Source organism: Taudactylus pleione, unplaced genomic scaffold, assembly GCF_031769625.1.
Source record: "Taudactylus pleione unplaced genomic scaffold, aTauple2 ptg000109l, whole genome shotgun sequence".
In the NCBI taxonomy this organism is placed as follows: Eukaryota; Metazoa; Chordata; class Amphibia; order Anura; family Myobatrachidae; genus Taudactylus; species Taudactylus pleione.
Window position 1 is genome coordinate 3,245,419 of NW_028284511.1, and position 20,722 is coordinate 3,266,140.

Genomic DNA, 20,722 nt, shown 5'->3' on the forward strand with positions numbered 1-20,722 from the left:
CCTGTCCCGTGCCCGGAGAGAGAGGGGGCCCGGGTGGCACTGGCAACAGCAAGGAAAAGTACATAGGCATTTGAACTTTTATGGAGACTCACGGAACGGCAGTCAAACAGGAGAAGTCACTCCTGATTGGCTTGCTGTTCCGCGAGCGGTGATTGGCTCGTGGACAGCTCAATAGTATTCAGCCAATCACAGCTCACGGAACAGCAGCCAATCAGAATCGGCTGCTCCTAATTGGCTGCCGTTACACGAGCTGTGATTGGCTTCCGGCCGGTTCCATAGTTCTAATGCAGCAACGCAGAAGCTCTTTTCGTCTGCCTGCCGCCCGGTGCATTACTAGCCGCTGCCACCCTGGCCCCTACTCAGGTACCTTTATATTCATGTTGACCCTGTCTTGTGCCCCCACTTGAGTACAGCCAGCCTTCCCTAAGCACCCTCTTTCCCAGCCATCCTTTCTTCTCTGCCCACCCCCCCAGTCCAGCAATCATTCCTTCCCTGCCCACCCCCCCAGTACAGCCAGCCTACCTTCCCTGCCCACCCCCCAGTCCAGCAGCATTCCTTCCCTGCCTACCCCCCAGTCCAGCAAGCCATCATTCCCTGCCCACCCCCCCAGTCCAGCAAGCCATCCTTCCCTGCCCACCCCTCCAGTCCAGCAAGCCAGCCTTCTCTGTACTGCCTCCCCCTTCTAGTCCAGCCAACCAGCCTGTCTTCCCTGTCATAGTCCAGCCAGTCTTCCCTTCGGCACCCCTATGTCTAGCCAGCCTTCTCTGCCCTGCCTCTCCCTTAGTCCAGCCGACCTTACCTGCCCTTTGCCCCCCCCAGACCAAATCAGCCTTCCCTGCGCTTTGCCACCCCAATCCACTCTTCCCAGCCAAGTTCCCTTGCTTTTTTAGCCTTCCCTGCCCTGTGTCCCCCCATTAACATCCAGTGTCCTCTACCCTGTACCCTCCCTCCACCATGTCTAGCCATCACTGATTTACACACCAATTGATGCACCACCCCCGAAGTAGCTCCACCTACATTATACACAACTCCACCCAAATCTTCCCTATACCCCTGGGGGCCCTGCCTATTTTGTCAGTACTGGGCCCCAAAATTTCTGATGGCAGCCCTGGGTATAAAATGTAACACGCACACAGTGTATGCTCCAACGTCATTATTTCAAACTGCCAGATCTAAAATTTATATTCCTATTTTTACACATGGAAAGAAGCAAATCCTGCAATGAATCAAGCTTTTATATGCAAAACTGCATGTCAAATTGATGACAAAGGCAATCTTCGGCTGGTTACATACATAGAGATTTTCTGTCCAACAATCCAACTAGTTGATTAGTTCAAATGAAAATCTGGTAACGTATGGGAGTAAATTATGATCAACAATTTTACTCCTAAATGCCAGAAAACATAAAAATGGTTGTCAGAAAAGTTTTTTAAATGTTTGAGCTAAACAATTTGTTCAAACAATAGTTTTTGTCCATTTTCCGGCATTTGGGAGCAAATTGCAGATTGTCATTTGCTTTCATACCTTACCAGAGTTTCATTCCAACCAATCAACTAGTTGGATGGGTGAACAGAAAATCTTTACGTATGTATGCAGCTTTAGATTTGGCTCTGATAGGTCAGACTGCTGAAATCACATGCAATTGTAGCGTGTTATCTATAAAAATAAACATTTCTGCTACAGAGGAAATACATTATCTGGAGTAATTCTGTATACATACTGAACTGTGAAAAACCTGGGTATAGATACCTGAATGAGAGTTTGACGCATTGCTGATATTTGCAGAGGTGAGCATTTTTACTGTGCATGCGTAGGAGTCAAAGTACATATGTACCAAGTTTGATTACTCCCTGAAGGAGGAATCTGAAAGTAGGCAAGTACAGTATGCTGTGTATGCAGGGGCAGAACTATTGGAGACAATGGAGGCGCCTGCCGCTGGCTTCCAGCACTGAAGGGGCACCTCCTCCATTGCCCACAATATATTCACCCTACTTAGGGCTGTAACTATATACCCGGTGTGTACTATTTTAACCGCCCAATACATGTCACCTCTTCCTTGCACCTGAGAAACCACCATACACTAGTGGAGAGCTCCATGTCAGACCATCAGCTGCTGCCTCCGTCTATCTATAGCCCATCCCTACTCATTGGTGTCTCTTCTCAGCAGCTTCTTATGTCAGTGTGACACGTCCGGTGCCCCCCTCACCCACAACTCTCTGTCTCACTCCTCCATATCATGCCTATATTCTGTATGCAACTGGGGGTCTATCTGCTTGCGAAATGCTACATTACGCTGTCAGCGGTTGTGATGGGGGGGCACCAAATTATAACTTGCCTCCGGGCATCTGGGATGAACTTACGCCAATATGTGTATGTGTGTTTTTCCGACACAATAACTAGCAACAACTGCAATCCAATTCACTGCTATGCAAACAGGCTACTGTGTGTTTGTCAGAGATAGTAGTACCTGTAATCTAGTGCTGCAAACAGGCTGCTGTGTTTGTGTATGTGTGTTAAAATGAGCTTGCACTTTTTTTACAAAGATATACAGTATCAGTATCTCTGCAGTGCAGTATATAGATTATATTGTAGATCATCTATGTATGAGGGCAGACACAGTGCAATTTCAATTACAAGATGATTTGTCCAAAAATGATTGTGCGGTCCCTGAGCAAGCAGCTTTTCCTGTTATAAAAAAATAATAATTGCAAAAAATAATAAGATAGTTTTTTCCTGGTGCTAAAAAAAATGATACAAGTCTTTTATTGTACTTCAATTAAAATGGTATTTTTGCAAAAGTTTGTGTTTCGTAGAGGCAGCATATATTATTACTGTACTTATTGGGCATGTAGACGTTTTCCTGTTAGCTGTACCCAAAAAAACATAAGTGGAAAAAGTTAACTTGTTTTTGCAAGAGTGTTTGTTTCATGCAGGCAGCGCATATTATTATTGTACTTAGTGGGTGTGTAGATGTGTTCCTGTCAGCTGCACTCCAAAATAATAAGTGGGAAAAAATTTAACTTTTTCTAGTGCTAACAAAAATCTACAATATTTTAATAAAACAGCATGGTAAACGTAATAGTCACTCATTGCACTAATTCATTGTGCGTTCACTTGGTGTGGTGGCAGTTACGTTCAACTAAATTAGCTTTACTCCTGTCCTGGTGTAAAAAAAATAAATAAATCAAGAATCAGTCGATAGAAGAGCAGAAGCAACTCTAGTACTAGTGTGGGCACTCATAGTACTTCTTTAACATCTACTAAAGCAGTCAAGCAAGGGGACATAAGGTTTAAGAAAGGGCACCTCAAGGCTAAACAGTATTTCATAATCTTAAAGAAAACATCACCTTTAACTTTGATCAGAGGTGCCAAGAGGGTGGGTAGTGGGTACAAATTACCCGGGCTCGGGCTTGCTGGAGGGGCCCGGCGGGGGCCCGGGTCCGCCACCGCTCCCCCCCTCTTACATCACAGCACACCAGCACACACTGCTGTGTGCTGGGCTTCACTGGGAGACTGCTCGCAGCTGCTAAGAATCAGCCACAGCAGTCTCCTATGCCTGTGGGGGGAGCGATCAAGCTGATCAGCTGGATATGTGCCAGGCTGAGGGAGCTCACCGCGTGGGCCTGCAAAACTTTTTTGTTTTACCTAAGGGGGCGTGACGACACCTCCCGTGATTAGGCCATGCCCCTTTTTTTACCAGGGCCCGGCGCGGCTCTTGACGGGCCTGACTATGATGGGTAAAATTACTGGCAGAGAATTATAAATATATCAACATAGTGAAATTGCACACACTGCCATCAGTAGGCCTGGGTGCTTGGTCTCAACAAATTCAATAGTAATCACTTTCCCAGCTCCATTTCAGAAGCATGAGAAAGACAAGCACTCCAAAAAATAGAAAACGTTTTCTCAATGCATGTAATAATAATTCAGCAAATTAGCCATCCAGTTAGCCATAAAGTGCAAACTGTGCATAAAATGTACAATACTTATCAGAGCACCAGCAGTTGGGGTGCTCTGAGCAGGCCCCCAGGCCAGACATGTAAGGAGCTGCTGCTGCACCTGACCATTGCATTCTATAAAGTTATAAGATTTTATACTCAATTGCGGGACTACATATGCCAACATGCACTACTGTCAAGGCATGATCTCATCTCCAAGTGCCAGCTCTTCCTATGCAGTGAACAGGACAGGACTGTATCTATAATGGGTGCAAGCATGGACGTAGAGAGCGTCACCGGACCCCAGTAAAGAGGGGGCGTGGCCTAACTGCGGGAGTTGTGGACACAACCCCTTGAAAGAAAAACAAATAATCTTTTGCTGAGATTTGTCATATTCATGCACACATTTTTGGACTTCAGACATGTGAGACTCCAACTTAATCTTTTCAGTACATAAAGATTCTATTTCAATCTCTTTTTCTAGCCAAGGCATGAATGCAAATAGTTAATACCGTTGTGGCTGTCAGCTTGTGTTTATAACTATTCAAAACAATATCCAACACTGGGCCTGATTCAATTTGGATCGCAGTTGCTAATACGCACACAATTGGTTGAGTGTTGCTTTCTGTGCATGCGTATGCATCGCAGTCATGTGCGCTAACCGACCACTGCGATCGGGACTGCGATTGCAGTGACTATGCAGACCCATCATAGAGTGATTGACAGGAGTGACATTTGTGGATGATGATGGGGGGTGATCGGTGAAACCCAGTGCGTTTGTATGCGGTTGCAGGGGCATGCATAAATCATCCACTGCGATGCCCTATGCAGCCTGAGGCCTGATAGTGTGCGCAGAAGTTAGCAATTTCTGAGTAAGGTCTGACCTTGTGCAAGTGTGCGTGAGACTGTGATGGTACTCGATTCTACCGATGCTTTTACAGTCTTGCTAAACTTTACATGTGTAAGGTAAAGGGAGTGTCCTTATGTAGTGCTGCAATGGTATTGCAGTTGCAATGAATTAGCAAACCATTGCAGTTGAACACGTGCGTAATTGCTATTGCAATCACAATATTGGTCCTTACTCAATCAGGCCGACTGTTTGGTGGGATTCTAGGAGTATCAGTGACACATATTTCAATGCTTTTCTTATGTAATCATGCCAAAGTCCGGATCTAGCTGATGTAGGTATTGCTGTTTATTTTTCCCCCATTTGGAAAACATTTTTCAGTAAGGCAGAGACAACTGCAGCTGACCACAAAGCCCACCCTCAATCCACAGCAGATAGACATATATTCTGAGGGCTATTCACACACACCGGTTGTGAAATAGTGAACTATGTAAAATAGATAGGTCCTTTCAGACAGCACGTACATGGCACGGTCGCCGTGTTACTGTCGAGAATATCCACTGACAAGGACGGCTGCCGTGTCGTGTCTGTGCTGTTACTGCATGTTGCTATGTTTGCCTTCACACACACCGGGATTTCTGAGCTTGTACCCGCCCACAACTCCATCTTTTCCAAGTGTTGTGGTACCTGAGTGTCAACATGAGTGACAACTGTGACATAGATACTGAGAGGCTGATATCATTAGTAGAAGCCAGACCAGTTTTATGGGACAAAACACAAGATATTTATAAAGATAAAAATACCACTGGAAAAGTGTGGCAAGAGGTTTGCTTTGAACTTATAGAAAATTTCAATGTGTTGGGAGACAAGGATAAAGATATATATGGTTAGTACTTTTATTTGTAGTACTGTTTTCAATTATTGTGTATAAACTAGTATTATCTTTAAAAAGAGCTGCTGCGCTTGCCTACTACATTAACAAAACAAACCACAACATTAAAAATGGCTCAAAGCAGCTGCATGTGAAAGGCACTGATCGGCGGCAAAGAAATGGCCAGCTTTGGACGTTTTTTTGTCGGCCGTACAAAACTGGTGTGTGAGAAATAGCCCTTAAACTTCCTGACTCCTGACTGCTGACTGCTGCAGACACACACACCTCCCTCATATGGCAAAGCGACAGAGTTAAACTTATAAACAGGAAAAATCTAAAATTAAGGAAACTTTACTCAATCACGATACTTATATGTTGGACAAGTTTTTGTAGCACTACAATTCATGGGAAGCAGTTGGGAAGCCAACGGACGTAATCCCGACCGCCAGCTTCCCGACTGTCTAATCCCGGCAAGGCACTATTGTCAGGCGTTGAAATGCCTGTCATTAGACTTACGCCGGAAGCTTGACACCCGGCTTAACGATCGAAGGTAAGCCGGGCGCGGACAACCACGGGGGGGAGGGTTAGGGTATGGGCTCTCGGGGGGGACTTAGGGTTAGGCACCCCCTTGGGAGGTTAGGTTTTGGCTAGGGGGTTAGGCACCCCCAGGGGTTGGTTAGGGTTAGGCATCCCCCCCAGGGGAATTAGGTTTAGGCTGCGGGAAAGGGGGGTTAGGTTTTGGCACTTAGACGGGGGTTAGAGTTAGGCACTTGGGGGAGGTTAGGGTTAGGCACCCCTAAGGGAGGGTTAGGGATAGGGGGTAGAATTAGGTTAGTTAGTACTTACCTTTTGATGATTGGGATTTCCTTCTCTGTAAAGCTGCCGCTGCGGCCGGCGGTAAATCATACTGATTCCCAATTCATACTTGCCTGATTTTGAAAAAGCATTTCAGGGAGATTGTGTTAACAACAACTATGAGCGCGGCGGTAAAGTCGGAGTGTACTGATACATTTTAGAGGCATGTCATAAAATTGATTTACATCCAAATGTAAAAGTGCCCCAAAGCAGTTAGTAAGATCTACTTGTTGTTAAAAAAAACACACTGATACTACTCAGAAAATGCATTTAGTCTTAGGGATCTTTGGCCTTACACAGAATGCAGGGAAATTGTACTAATAATCCCATTTTAATGTATAAATCTCTGTTTTTTTTCTATATAATAGCTATGTAATGGTGGTAAAGTGCAATCAGGGAGATTATTAGACTCTTCAGTGAGTCAGGGAGATTACTACTATTTCAGGGAGTCTCCCTGACAATCAGGGTGCGTTGGCAAGTATGCTACAATTACTAGTATGCACTGAGGTCATTGCATGCTGGCATTTGTAGTTCCACAATTGAATGTACTATATTATAAGTGTATTAGCCTAGTATGCAATGGTCAGGTACACTGGAAGATTCCAGCACTATCTGAGCTTGGGAACTCAGGCCCTGATTCAGAGCTGGACGCTCTGACAGAGCGCTCGCTCTGAATCAGGGCAGGGTTTTTATTTCTTTTAGAACGGCCTCCTGGCCGCTCGCATTGCTGTGAGTGACCACACACAGCTACAACGAGCAGCCATGATGATGGTCGCGATGATCAAGACCATCGTGACCATCGGGCTTGTGACGAGACCCTTGTGGTAGGGTCTTGTGGCCGCAAGCCCCAGAGAGATTTCGTCTCTAACAGAGCCGGAATCTCTCCACTTACAACAATCGTGATGTCAGTGGGGCCACCCCCAAATGACAGGCGTTCTCATGGGAACGCCTCCATTTGGGCAGCCACACCCCTGGCCCGTCCACCAAAGGGGGCGAGCTGTCACTCAACATCGACAGCTCGCCCCTTTGGTGCGAGACCCGGAGCGACGGAGTGATCGAAGTCTGACATAAGGATGCCCACTTCCCCTTATCCGTATACTTGGCCAACATAGCAAAACAATCGGTAACATCAAGTAACATCGGACCCAGACGCACAGTTGAGGCAGGGCAGACCTCACTCGGGAATTTCTAACTTCTGCGTCTAATATCGAGTGGCTAATTTATACCCACAAATGACACTTCCTGTCAATCACTCTATCATGAGTCTGCGTAGCTTCTGCATACGCAGTTCTGAACACAGCATATGGCTTGTGCGTGCTGCAATGCATACGCATGCTAGGTTAGAATTAATCGACCGATTGCATGCATATTAGCAACTGCGTTCCTTGCTGAATCAGGCACTCAGTCATTGTTTCCAAAAGCAGTAGCAAAAATAAGTCTGGAAACTTGCTCTACCTTTACTTATATGGATGCCCAAACAGAACATATGAAGTCATTGAGGGTTTAATCTGACAACTGTAGATTTACACTACCATTACATTTCATTGACATATTTGATCCCGCACATTATACATACACCTATTAGAATTAAATACATTCTTCATCCTATCAAGATGATACCATGCAACCTTTATACTCACAATTAACAAATAGGAGCACATCCAAAGAAAGCACTGGATGAAACCATTTTCTGTGTGTTTGCATCAGTAGAGGCTGACACCTCATATCTCAACAGCACTAATCCAAGAAGTAGGTTTTCACATCCTCTTATCTACATAGTGTGGTTTGATACTATTTACATTAATAAATAATGTGGATTGTATTTTAAAACTGCTTCTGGCTGTAGGCAGTTTTAAGACCACATGCAAAGCCACACTTTTATATATTCCTGTCTAAGAGGGAACACAGCTAACTGGTGGGTTTGCTTTGGTTTCCCAACAGGATTGCATCCCACAGATTTACTATTCTCAGGTTACAAAACAACTAACAAAACAATTTTTAACCCAATTTTACCCAATTAAAAGTATAGAAACTCCAGATTTATCAAACCCAATAAAACACCTACCTCTGACACAGTAGCATAACTAGGATATTTGGAGCCCAGGTAGCGCACGTTGAAAAGAGGGTGTGGCCACATGCCATGAGGGGTGTGGCCACTGAAAAATGGGGGGGGTGTCAACATGACACACCACCATTTCTCATCCCTCTGGGAGCATTTCTTTCCATTCCATATGCACCTTAATATCCCCCCAGTAGTAGTGCCCTCTGTTGTAGTGCCTATTATGCAATGCCCCTAGTAGCAGTGCCCCTCATGCAATGCCCACTGTAGTAGTGCCTGTTATGCAATGTTCCAGTAGTAGTGCCCATTATGCAAAGACCCTTGTTGTAGTGTCCCAAGTTGTGCCACTTATACAGTGCCCCAATAGTGCCCAATATATAGTGCCCCCAGTAGAGCCCCTTACACAGTGCCTGTTATGCAGTGCCCCCTTTAGTGCACAAAATGTAGTGCCCCCAGTAGTGCCCATTATACAGTGACTGCAGTAGTGCCCTTTATACTGTGCCCCTTATATAGTGCCCGATATACAGTGCCCCCATAGTGCTCCTTATGCAGTGCCCACGGTAGTCCTCAATATATAGTACACCCCATTGTCTCCCCAATAGTGCTCCTTATGCAGCTCCCCCTGTATTGCTCAATATATAGCCCAATATATAATGCTCCCATTAGTGCCCCTTATACAGTGCCCCCAGTAGTGCCCCTATATGTGTATACACATACAGCTCTTCAGTGTCCGGTATGGCTCAGGATTTTTTGGTTTGTTATTTTTATTGACTGGGATGCTACTGGAGAAGAGGACTGACCTGAGTCAGGGTTAGATGAGTATTTATTTTCCAAACAGCAGGATTCTACTGGACAAGAGGACCAAACTCTGGGGACAAGATGAGTACAGTGTTAGTGTGAGTGTATGTAATAAAATTTTACTTTCAACAGTGTGTGTGTACTGTATTTATTTTAATATTTATTTTACTGCAGCACTAAAGGCACAAGTGGGCCCTTAATGTCCTGCAAGCTGGTACCTGTAGTTTCACAAGTACCAGCATGTGGGGGATGCTTGCTGAGACCTTTAGTCCCCCTGTTAAAGACAATATTAGTATATACAATTATTATTAACTCTATCAACTCCTCACCCACTGGCCAAGGCTATGGAGCATAGCTCCAGGCTTCAGGCCAGGCCTGGCATACTCAGGAGTTTGGGCTCCCCTTTATTGGGGTCCCCACCTCCCATGGAATCCTGGCCTGGGCAGATTAGTGTGGGTGAGAATGCTTAGGCAGAAACAGGGAAATGCAATAATAATTTTTTTCTACTTACACCTTAAATACTGTATAAATGAGCTGGTTTGTGATCTGGCAGACAAGGTTAACATTAGACAAAAGATTACATCTGTCCAACCACAGAAGATGGCAGGAGATTTACAAAAGTTTACAACAAGTTTCTAATATAGGGCCTGATTCAGAGCCGGACGCTATATGCGCTCGCTCGTCAAGAAAATAGGGGTGGCTATTCAAATGAACCGTTCGCTGTTTGCGGTCTGTTCACGCCTCTAGGTCTGAACGAGCGAACAAAACTTGCGGTCGTTTTTTGGGAAACTATGCCCCCTGGCCGCTCAAATCCTACATCATGTCCCCTATTTATTAGATTAATCGAGTACATCGAACAGGGTATGAGCTGCTCGCTATTCTTGTGGTTGGTTTTTGCTATCTCAATTTTACAAGCAGTTCTGGCTTAAAAAAAACCCAGTGTCGTGGTCAATGACGCTGATGTTTTAATTATGCACACCCATAAAACGCCCATTTTGACCTTTAAGCACGCCTGCGATCGGATCTCCACTCCCCGTTTTCAAGCACCTTCCCCTGTTACCACCCACATACGCCTCATTCTGACACTCAAAATAGCAGGCATTCGCTATTTTGCGAGCACACGATTTTCGGCCGCACTGACTGGTTCGCACATGCGTATTACGATCCGTACGCATGCGCAGTTGGGCAAACATCGCTCGGAGTGAACGAGCTGCCGCTTACGAGTGGCTCTGAATCAGGCCCTTAGTGCTATATAGTCTATATAGATACAGTTTGGCAGATAGGATAGAGGTCTATTTTGCAAATTTAGCTATTTAAAAAATAAAACTCAACTATATTGGGGTTTTTCTTTTTACCTTTTGTAAATGGTGTTCCCTTTAATTAATTCTATGTGAAGTTTTTAAATTATACTTAATCGCTAAAAGGAAATAATTGTGCTTTGTCATCTTATTTTTATTTGTAGGCACTATGTGAGTCCATGTTAAAAAGCCAAAGCTTTTCAAGCTGCAATGAAATTACTGCAGTTGAGCCATATATTGATGCTTGCATACAAGACCTATGTCTATGTAAGGAGCCTGACCAGATTTCCTGTATTTGTTCAACTGTCGCTGAATACTCCCACCAGTGCATTCTACATAGAGGAGTGCCTAAAGATTGGAGAACTCAGATAATTTGCCGTAAGTTTACAAATGCTTTTCTGACTTAGGATACGTTGGACTTCTTTACATAGGGGTGTCTTAAAAGATGAGGGGGCCCATATGCATTCTTGAGTGGACCCCAACCCTTACAGTAGTGCAAGGGATAGACTATTTTACTGTGCCAGAGCCAAATGTGCATGTAACACACCATTGCTATATCTCAACAGGGATATGCACATACTGTAACATAACATTTTCCAAGAGATTTCTTCAGCAGTGGTTCCAAAGTAAATATATTCAGTGGGGACAGGGATTTGTGGTGGGGTCCTTGCTGGATCCAGGGGCCCATGTGTGCGCCACACAACCTGTATTAGAGATACACCAATGCCTTTATATAAACAATACTTTATTATGCCCCAATAAACCCAACAGTAAGTAACTTTAAATAAAATGTTTTATCCAAGCCAACTCTCACTGCTTTATAAATGACCTCCACATAATGAAGGATCTTGAAAGAATCATTGCTGCTGCAATCATCACAATCTTCTAGCTAAAGAGGATGTTAGTCGGTCAGGTACTATGCCTGTAGTGAAATATATTTCCATTGCAAAAAGTTACATATGATTTTCCCTTGGTAGCACAACTGTGAAATGGAATATAAGGTGTTATGTTCTGATGTTATCTTTCCTTATAGCAATGAGGCACCAAATATGTTGATTATGTATATTTTTTCTTGTGGTAATACATGTATTATTACAGAAAAACAAAGACACCATCATCTAATCTTTTCCCTCTCTCTACTTCCTGGTCACATGTCCTTCTGGGCTGATGGATTCATTAAGATACACTACCTCATATTACTGCTACTTGATAATGCACAAAAACTGTATATATTGATAAGATACTACACAAGGGACAACACAATGCTATAAATTTCAATCACCTGAGAATGACCAATAGGGTAAAGTAGTTAGGCCAAGACAAAGCAGCACAAACAGTGCAAAATCACAAGGCAAAGAAAATATCAATAGGTGTACCCAAAGAATGGGCAGATAAGAAAGATCCAAAACAACTTTCTAACCAGACAATTGGACATCAATTGCATCTTATGGTGGGTCATAGTTGCTGACATTCAGCTCCCTCCTTCCGGGAGGGAGCTATGCCTGCACACAGTGGGGGGCATGGCCGGGCACTGACTCCACATGGGGGGCGGGGCCAGGGCGTAACCGCGTGATCACATCATCGTGGTCCCACCTCCTCTTCACACTTCCAGAAAAAAAGATATTGTGAAGCAGGGGGGCGGAGCCACAATGACGCGCTGTAGCGCGAATCGCGTCATTGTGCCCCCCCACTGCGGGGGTTTCTAGCTGTGGTCGGGGGGGGCAGGCAGCAGCCGGGAGGCTTGCCTGCCTTTCCGGGAGTCGGGAGTGGCACCCGATATTCGGGAGGCTCCTGACCAAATCGGGAGGGTAGGCAAGACTGTTGTGGGTACACACCTGACAGATATATCTGCAGATATATCTGCAGGTGATGATTGTTCATACACACTGAACGGCCATCATCTGCTTGTGTCCTCAGGTCCCGGCAGCCGGTGGGCCGGTCAGGGGCGTGTCCCACCCCCCTCTGCGTGGCTACCACTGTGTGTACACACCTGCCAATAGACAGATATGTCTGCAGACATATCTGTCCATCGGCTGTGCAGCACAGCCCATGCGATATGCTGGTGAATGACGATGTTCACCGACATATCGCGGGTACACACTGGCCGACGTGCAGCAGATATATTGGCCAATCAATTGATCGGCCAATGTATCCGTCAGTGTGTACCCAGCATGACTGTACAATTGGGACCACCATTTGTTACTGGGATATTAGATATCAAAATAGAAATGGAGCTATGCATAAGAATATCAATCCTTATATCATATTTTATATTCTTAAATACACTTTAGCTCTTATGCAATAACCTGCAACCTGTACTAAATGGCATGATTCCAGCAATGTGGCCCCTAGATTTAAATTGTCAATAATTTAAAATGCAAAATCAACCTGGTTTTGCTATTAAATTATTGCCACCTTAACTGTACAGGCTATATTGCCAGAATCGCACCGGATCCTGCAACTCAAAAGAGCCAACAGTATGTCACCATTGCAATGTTTTTTCATCCTGCTTGGGCAACAAACATGCATTTTGTCTGTCGAATTCTGAATCTTAATGAACTCCCAGGTAAATCAGCTTTAGCAAATGTTTTTGTGACTTTTTGCTGTGTTTGGTAGTTTGGTGTTCAGTTTTGAATGAGTCATTTACAATCACAATGTAAGCTTTGATTATTCTTTTTGTCCCTTTTAGCCAAAACCTGTCCACCCAACATGGAATACAGAGAGTGCAGCTCACCCTGTATTAACAGCTGTTCTAACCCTATAGGAGAACATTTGTGTGATGTGCATTGTGTGGAAGGTTGCTTCTGTACTGAAGGTTAGTGGATCCTCACTAAGGGCTCTATTTATTAACATTATGTTTACTAAAATAAAGTGAAAAGGTGTGTTTTCACACCCTTTTCACATTATTTTAGTTTCACCTAAATTTAATAAAGGGCAATTAGAGTAGAATTCGTAAAATGTGCTGTAATGTATAGAGCACACAGCTTGAGTGAAAGGTAGTTCTGTATCATAATTATTTTTGTCAAGATTATCTTTAAGTAAATCAACCTTTTGGTTATGGCAGATTATTGTTTGCAACATTCACGTTTCCAGTATGTAGTTCAGAGTTTAAAACATAATTTTGATTAACTTTAAAAGTCATAAAACAAAATAACATTAGTTTAAAGATACAAACTGATCTTCCATATCGAGTTCTAACCAACTTATTTTATTTAATTGGGTAGTCTACAGTCATGACATTTACCAACTGTAAAGATAATTCTTAGGCCTCAACACATTCACAGTGATAGGGCTTTGCATCCATACATTCAAAGCCCTTCTATACAGTATATTGCGTTACATAGAATTGCAACACTGCTGTGGGCTCTTAATTACATGTGTCTTTTGGCTGCATGTACATTTATATAAGAAAAGTGCTATGAGTACTCTGCCAAAGGGGGTTGGGGGACTCCAGAAAAATGTGCTCATAGTGTGCTAGTGGACCATAGGCCCTCCCTGACTCAAATCAATATAAATGTAAAAAAAATATAATTAGATTAACATATTAAAATAAAATGTTTTATGACATAGAATATAAATAAAAGGATAAAGAATAAAAAGCATATTTTCTTTAATTCAAAGCAACAAACAAATATGTTTTCATATACAGTTGAAGTAATACCTACCTTTACAAACATGGAAATATACTGTAGCGACTAAATAATTGTAGAACATTTGCATTTTAACATTGAAAATGTATTAAAAACAAACATTTTAATATTTATATTACATTATGTTTTAAAGACTTAATACTTGATGACATCAGCACAAATGATTGTATACCGATTATGGAATGTCCCTGTAGCTTCAATGGTAATACCTATGCTCCTGGAGATACATATACAACTTCATGTAGGAGATGGTAAGTAAAAACACTGGCATTTCTTACATTTCTCGAGCTACTGCAGTTTCATAGGAGCCTGTAGATCCTCAACTTTTTTTTTCCTCCAGCAGTACATAATCTTCATATTCACAGCAGGGCATGACCATGCCCCCACTCACCACAACCAAGCTCCCCTAAATACCAGGGCCCATTATGTTTCTTGGTTCACCTGCACATAATTCTCACAGAAATCATGCTCCTCGTGTAAACTAGAGATGTGCGGTTCAGTTCTCCAGAAATCTGAATCCACCCGAGTTTCATGAATCTGGGTAAATCCGAGTCGCGGTTCTAATCTCCTGAGGAGATCCGGGTCGTGGTTCTAATCATTTTGCGGTTCGGAATTCGGATTTTTTTTTTAACCATAGTTTTTATTCAGAGGAAAGGATCATACAATACATCAAGAACAATTTGTTAAAGATATAAAGAACATCAATACATTTAGGTCATATCCATAGCATATTAAACAACATAAATATTCACCTTACATTTTCAAAATGTAAGGTGAAAATGGAATTTGGATTTTAAATCCGAATTTCGTGTTTTGGATTGCATAAATTACATGATTTTAGCTGTTTTTAAAACTTTTTATCTATTTTTTATTTAAAAATTCCAGATCCAAAACCAAAATACTTGAGGGTGGTTTGAAAAAAACAAATCAAGATCCAAAACCTTGAAGGAGATACAGATCCAAAGCCAAAACCAAAACACGGGGGTCGAAGCACATCCCTAGTGTAAACTATTCAAACATATTAATCCAGCTCAAGAACTCAAAGCAGTTGATTAGTCTAATTGACTTGACATTTTTGAAATTTTCTATGCTGACGAACAAGCATCTCTCAGGTCCTTCCTTCATATTTTGTCTAATAATGAATCTGACGATGAGTGTTTATGGTATGGTTCATGAAGGAGAGTTAGATCTTAAAACTAATCTCTGTTTACAGCTTATGTTTAAAAGGAAGATGGAAGTGCCTACCCATTCCTTGTTCAAAGACCTGTGCCATAGAGGGAGGAACACACATTACCACCTTTGATCAGTTACATTATGATGTTTATGGAGACTGTTCTTATGTCATTAGCAAGGTAAGACTACTAGCAAGGTAATTGTACTACCAGCTTTAATTTTCATTAGTCTATAATTTTATCTGTTATAAAATAATACACAATTTTATGTATTTGGGTATAAATAATCAATTAGGTAATATACTGTAATTAACATAAAAAGGGTCTTTATTCACATTTAGATAATATGGTAAGGATATATTAGTTTACATGTTATCAGTGCATTTAGGCATGCATTTCAGCTCTGTTTTTGCTGATCTATAAAAAATAAATACAGTAATTAAAAAACCTTGGCATTTGTCTTCCTCAAATCAGTCATTGGTTAAGAGGCATTTTTATGTAAACATGCCAAAGCCCTATTGCCTGTGAACACTGGAGTAGCACTATTATACATTTTCTGTTATCATTGAATATAGTTAATAATATTATAAGATGTCTTTGTCCATCTCATCCATGTACAGTACATGCATCTAGTGGCTGGTTCAGTACAGTGATAAGTGGTAAGTGGTGACTCTTACCATTTAGGGTTCTAATCAAAGTACAGCATCTACCAGCCCACCCTAATATATACATACATATATATTTACTGTATGTATATATATATATATATATATATATATATATATAAACCACATAGTGTCCACACTCACGTTAAGTAGGATCCAAATGCTGGGGTAGCTGACCCAGGCAATGTAAACACCTTGCCAAAGACAATCTCCAAAAAAAATGAGGGTGCACTCACCAGACTTCATAGAATGTTCATATAAAATATAGTTTTATTTACGTCATCATAAAAGTATAGCCATTGACGTTTCGGTCCAGTCCAAGGACCTTTGTCAAGATGGCATCTTGACAAAGGTCCTTGGACTGGACCAAAACGTTGATGGCTGTACTTTTATGATGATGTAAATAAAACTATATTTTATATGAACATTCTATGAAGTCTGGTGAGTGCACCCTCATTTTTTTGGGAGAATATATATATATGTATATAAAATTTGTTTTTGTAAAAAAAAACATCTCATATCCCTGTATCTTATGTATATGGTAAGTATAGCCATTAATGTATGTTGCTATTTACTTTTTAAAATGTCTCGGAGAATTTATTTTTTGTTTTAAATTTTTACATAAAAATAAGATGTAAATGCACAATTTCTTCTGCAACAGTTCCAGTGCCAAGATATGATTTACCAGTATTTATTAGAAAAAGAAAAAAAAGTTAAATACATATCAAATGCTGATTAGTATGTACCATACATCTTAACTAGTCTACTTAGTTATCTTAAGCCAATTCTACGTATATTCAAAAATAGTTTAAATCACATAAGGGAATAATCCATAATTTACACATATTTTGGCTCAGGGTCTAAGAAATAAAAGGCCAAACTTAAATACAGTTAACCACTTGCCTCGCACAGCCACGTGATATGTGACCACAGGCAGCTGGGCTTCCCTGATGCTCTCCTGGCATAAATGAGCCTGGCTTGCCAGGACTCCATCCTGTGTACTAGAGGAAATCCTTTCCTCTTGAGTAACCAGCCAGGCTGTGATGTCCGTGGCCTCTGACCGCCTGCATCATGTGTGGTTTCTGCTCCCCAGAATGCCTTGCAATCTGCATTCTGGAGGTTGAGTTCTGAGTGCAGCAAAAGTGCTTGAAGTTCCCCTCTGTCAGTACTGGATCATTGATCTCTGCAGGGCACACGCAGAGCAGGCTGATGTATGATCTTCAGCCCCTCCAAGTGCTGGTTTCTGCTTAGAGGAGACATATCATACCCTCTGAGCTGCTTGTCACATGCACTGCTGTGCTCTACTTTGCATACTGTATATGGGAAGGGAAACATGTGAGGGGGTGGGCAAATAAAGGATAGGGGAATCTATAATAAAAGGGTACAGAGTGGGTTAGTGTCACTGGGTGGTGCTTGAGTTCAGGGGTGTATTTATGATGGGTGCAGGGTGTGCAGTGCACATGGGCCCCTGGGTCCAGGGGGGCTCACACCACACCCTGCACCAATATTTTTAATACCACTCCAGAGTCCTACATCGGCATCATTGTCAGCATTGTGAAAAACACCTAGCGCCCAGAGTCTACCGCTGCGGCGCTGTGCTCAGTGTGCTACTGTCCACTGGAGAGAGAGGAGTGGGCCCCAGGTGGAGACTGCACACAGCCCCTTCCTCTCTTGATATGCCCCTGGTCGAGTTATACTACTAGGGGCAAAATCACACTGGAATAGGCCACAAAACTGAGGGAGAATTTCAGGGGCCATCGCCATTACAGGGAAAGGGGATGCTGTAATGGGGTCAATTGTTGTGGGGTATTCTGTAAAAATGAATAAAAAATGCTAAAGGATTTGGTGGGATTATCTAATAAGGTATTCTAGACAGACGCCCATTTGGAGCAATTTTAGCAAAAATATTATTCTATTTACTTTTAAATAGGTATTATTTACCTAATTAAATCACTTAAAAACTCAAAGCAAGCGAAATACTCAATTATCCAATCCCTTGAAGATATCCAGATATACAGGGTATGGGTGGTATAGGGGTCCCGATGCTTGTGCTTTCAGTATGAGTAATGTATTTTAATTTGCATTTGTAATTTTTTTGCTAATCCCTTATGTAAAACATAAGGGATTAGAATACCTTTAGAATAGCAATGGGTGTAAAAACGTAACAAATTATGTTTTTGCTCCCATTGCTCTTAGAAAGGTATTCCCTTGATCTTAAGAGTAGTTCTTATGTCCCCATATGTTAGGTTAAATACATTTTTTCTTCATTTTATAATACATGTTTATTCAGTGCTTATAGCAGGGTAATATTATATGATTGCAAAGCTAAGGGGTTGTCCGCACTGACCTATTTAATATTATGATGTCCTTCCCCTATATCATATTTATATGAGTACAGTTAATTATAGTATGAAGGGGGGTGCACCCAGGAACAAAAAGATACATACAATATAGACAAAGAAAAAGTGTTCCAATAGGGGCACTCACGGACTATCAGTTATAGAAACATATTGTTATGACTTCTCATAACTGGTGACCCAATGCAATGAACCTAAAAATGAACTTTTATTGAATTTATTAAAATTGTAGCGAAATATAAAGTGCCAAGTGTTAAAGTGCTTATAATGTGAAACAAACCTAACATATATATAAAAATAAAATGTCGTGTCCACTCTCAGTCTAATTAGTATTCCTAATGGATAGTTTAATAACTTCACAAATCAAGACTCCGTCACAATGTGAATGCTCAAACCCCAATGTGTAGTAAAATAATTGGGGTATTATAATTATCAGTAATTTGTGAAGTTATTAAACTATCCATTAGGAATACTAATTAGACTAAGAGTGGACACAACATTTTATTTTTATATATATGTTAGGTTTGTTTCACATTATAAGCACTTTAACACTTGGCACTTTATATTTCGCTACAATTTTAATAAATTCAATAAAAGTTAATTTTTAGGTTCATTGCATTGGGTCACCAGTTATGAGAAGTCATAACAATATGTTTCTATAACTGATAGTCCGTGAGTGCCCCTATTGGAACACTTTTTCTTTGTCTATATTGTAATATTATATGATATTAGCCACCATTCTAGGGTACTTTCAGCATATTGTTTATGTAAAGTTTTCTTCTTGACCCAACTGTAATTACAATGGCTAACATTATAAAATGATGGCATTTTCTATCAGGAGGCAAACTCCAAAAAACTAAGCTTTTGTAACTTGATGATCTTGATATTGTTGCAGGTCCCATAGACTAAAAAATAAAGGGACCCTATTAATACATCAGAGAGATAGTAAAAAATGCAAAAAATTCTCAGAAAATGGCAGTTTTCAAAAATTTTACGAAAAATGTCTTTCAAAAATAGGTCATTAGATTTTTAGGAGAAACCTAAGTATGTTCTAATTTTCTTTTTATTTTGCCTCTTGTATATGTACAAGTCTTAAATGTCTACTACATTTATTCTAATCAGATTACTTAAATTTCAGGACTGTCAGAATAACAGCTTTGCTGTCTTAGGTGATCTAAAACGGTGTGGGAATAGACAAACTGACACATGTCTTACAGGAGTCACCATAATCCTAAATAATGACAATACGGTGGGTAAACAATCTAATATAAGATAACATGCTTTGAAGTTACCTGAGCAGTTGTATTCATAGCTCACAGTCAATTATGTAAGTAGTGTTATTAATTAAAAATAATTAAGAATTATGTAAAGGACTTTAACTGGTCCTCTTTGTGCACAATCTTTGTAAATACAAGTGTATGTCCCAGTGTGCAAAACATCTGTTTAGTTGTACTTTATTTGTAGAATTGTTTGTAAGGCATGTAAGTATTGGTTACACCTACAGTAGAGCACAAGATGAGTCCCTAGAACAAAATGTATAGAGGTCTTCACCTATAACAAGTTGTCATGATCATAGCAGCTAAAAGGAAAAATGTTATGTAATCACAAATCTGATATTATAAGGCTCTAAGGGGGAGATTCAATTAGTCGTGGCAATTTACCACAGGCTAAGTAGTTGCCGTGGGCTATTCAATTAGCCCCAGTTAACAGGGATTTCTTTTCGGGTCTTACGAGAAAGTGGGTGCTAATATATATAAATATATATACATATATATATAAAAAATATCATACAAACTTGGCACTCACGTGCTTTTCAAACTGCAACTCCTTTGAATACAGGGAATGTTGGTTCCAAAATATTGCAATAATTTGTTAAGCTGGCCACCGCTTCACGGTCATTCCCATCTGGCCAATCCCTATACTGATTCTCAGATAAATGATCTTGTCTGCCACCTTTGGCTCAAGCTTGCATACATTTTAAACATGAATGTGGGTCCTGGCTTAAAGAGACATAAATAGGAGCTAGGTTGTTTATTTTTTTCTGTTTGTTTCCTGGTTTTCCATGCTGGAAAGAAAAGCATCATTTATTACTTGAAAGCTGTGTGTGGACCCTCATTAAGCACCTAAACACTGCCCCAATCCACCCTCTACTGAGCTAATTACCCCAAGATATCACAATAGCCAAACAAATGTTAAAGCATTTACACATATA

General features: G+C 41.2%; 1 protein-coding gene across 1 annotated transcript in view; it reads left to right on the forward strand.

Annotated features, from left to right (window-relative positions):
* The first annotated feature begins 285 nt into the window (after nucleotides 1–285).
* LOC148525217 (mucin-5B-like) overlaps nucleotides 286–20,722 on the forward strand; it is a 239,013-nt gene continuing 218,576 nt past the window's right edge. The window contains exons 1-6 of the mRNA XM_088471027.1: nucleotides 286–363; nucleotides 10,831–11,044; nucleotides 13,356–13,481; nucleotides 14,450–14,567; nucleotides 15,530–15,668; nucleotides 19,649–19,759. Of these exons, the coding sequence (XP_088327153.1) occupies nucleotides 10,846–11,044; nucleotides 13,356–13,481; nucleotides 14,450–14,567; nucleotides 15,530–15,668; nucleotides 19,649–19,759 (693 nt within the window). The 5' untranslated portion in view covers nucleotides 286–363; nucleotides 10,831–10,845. The remainder of the gene's footprint in view (nucleotides 364–10,830; nucleotides 11,045–13,355; nucleotides 13,482–14,449; nucleotides 14,568–15,529; nucleotides 15,669–19,648; nucleotides 19,760–20,722) is intronic.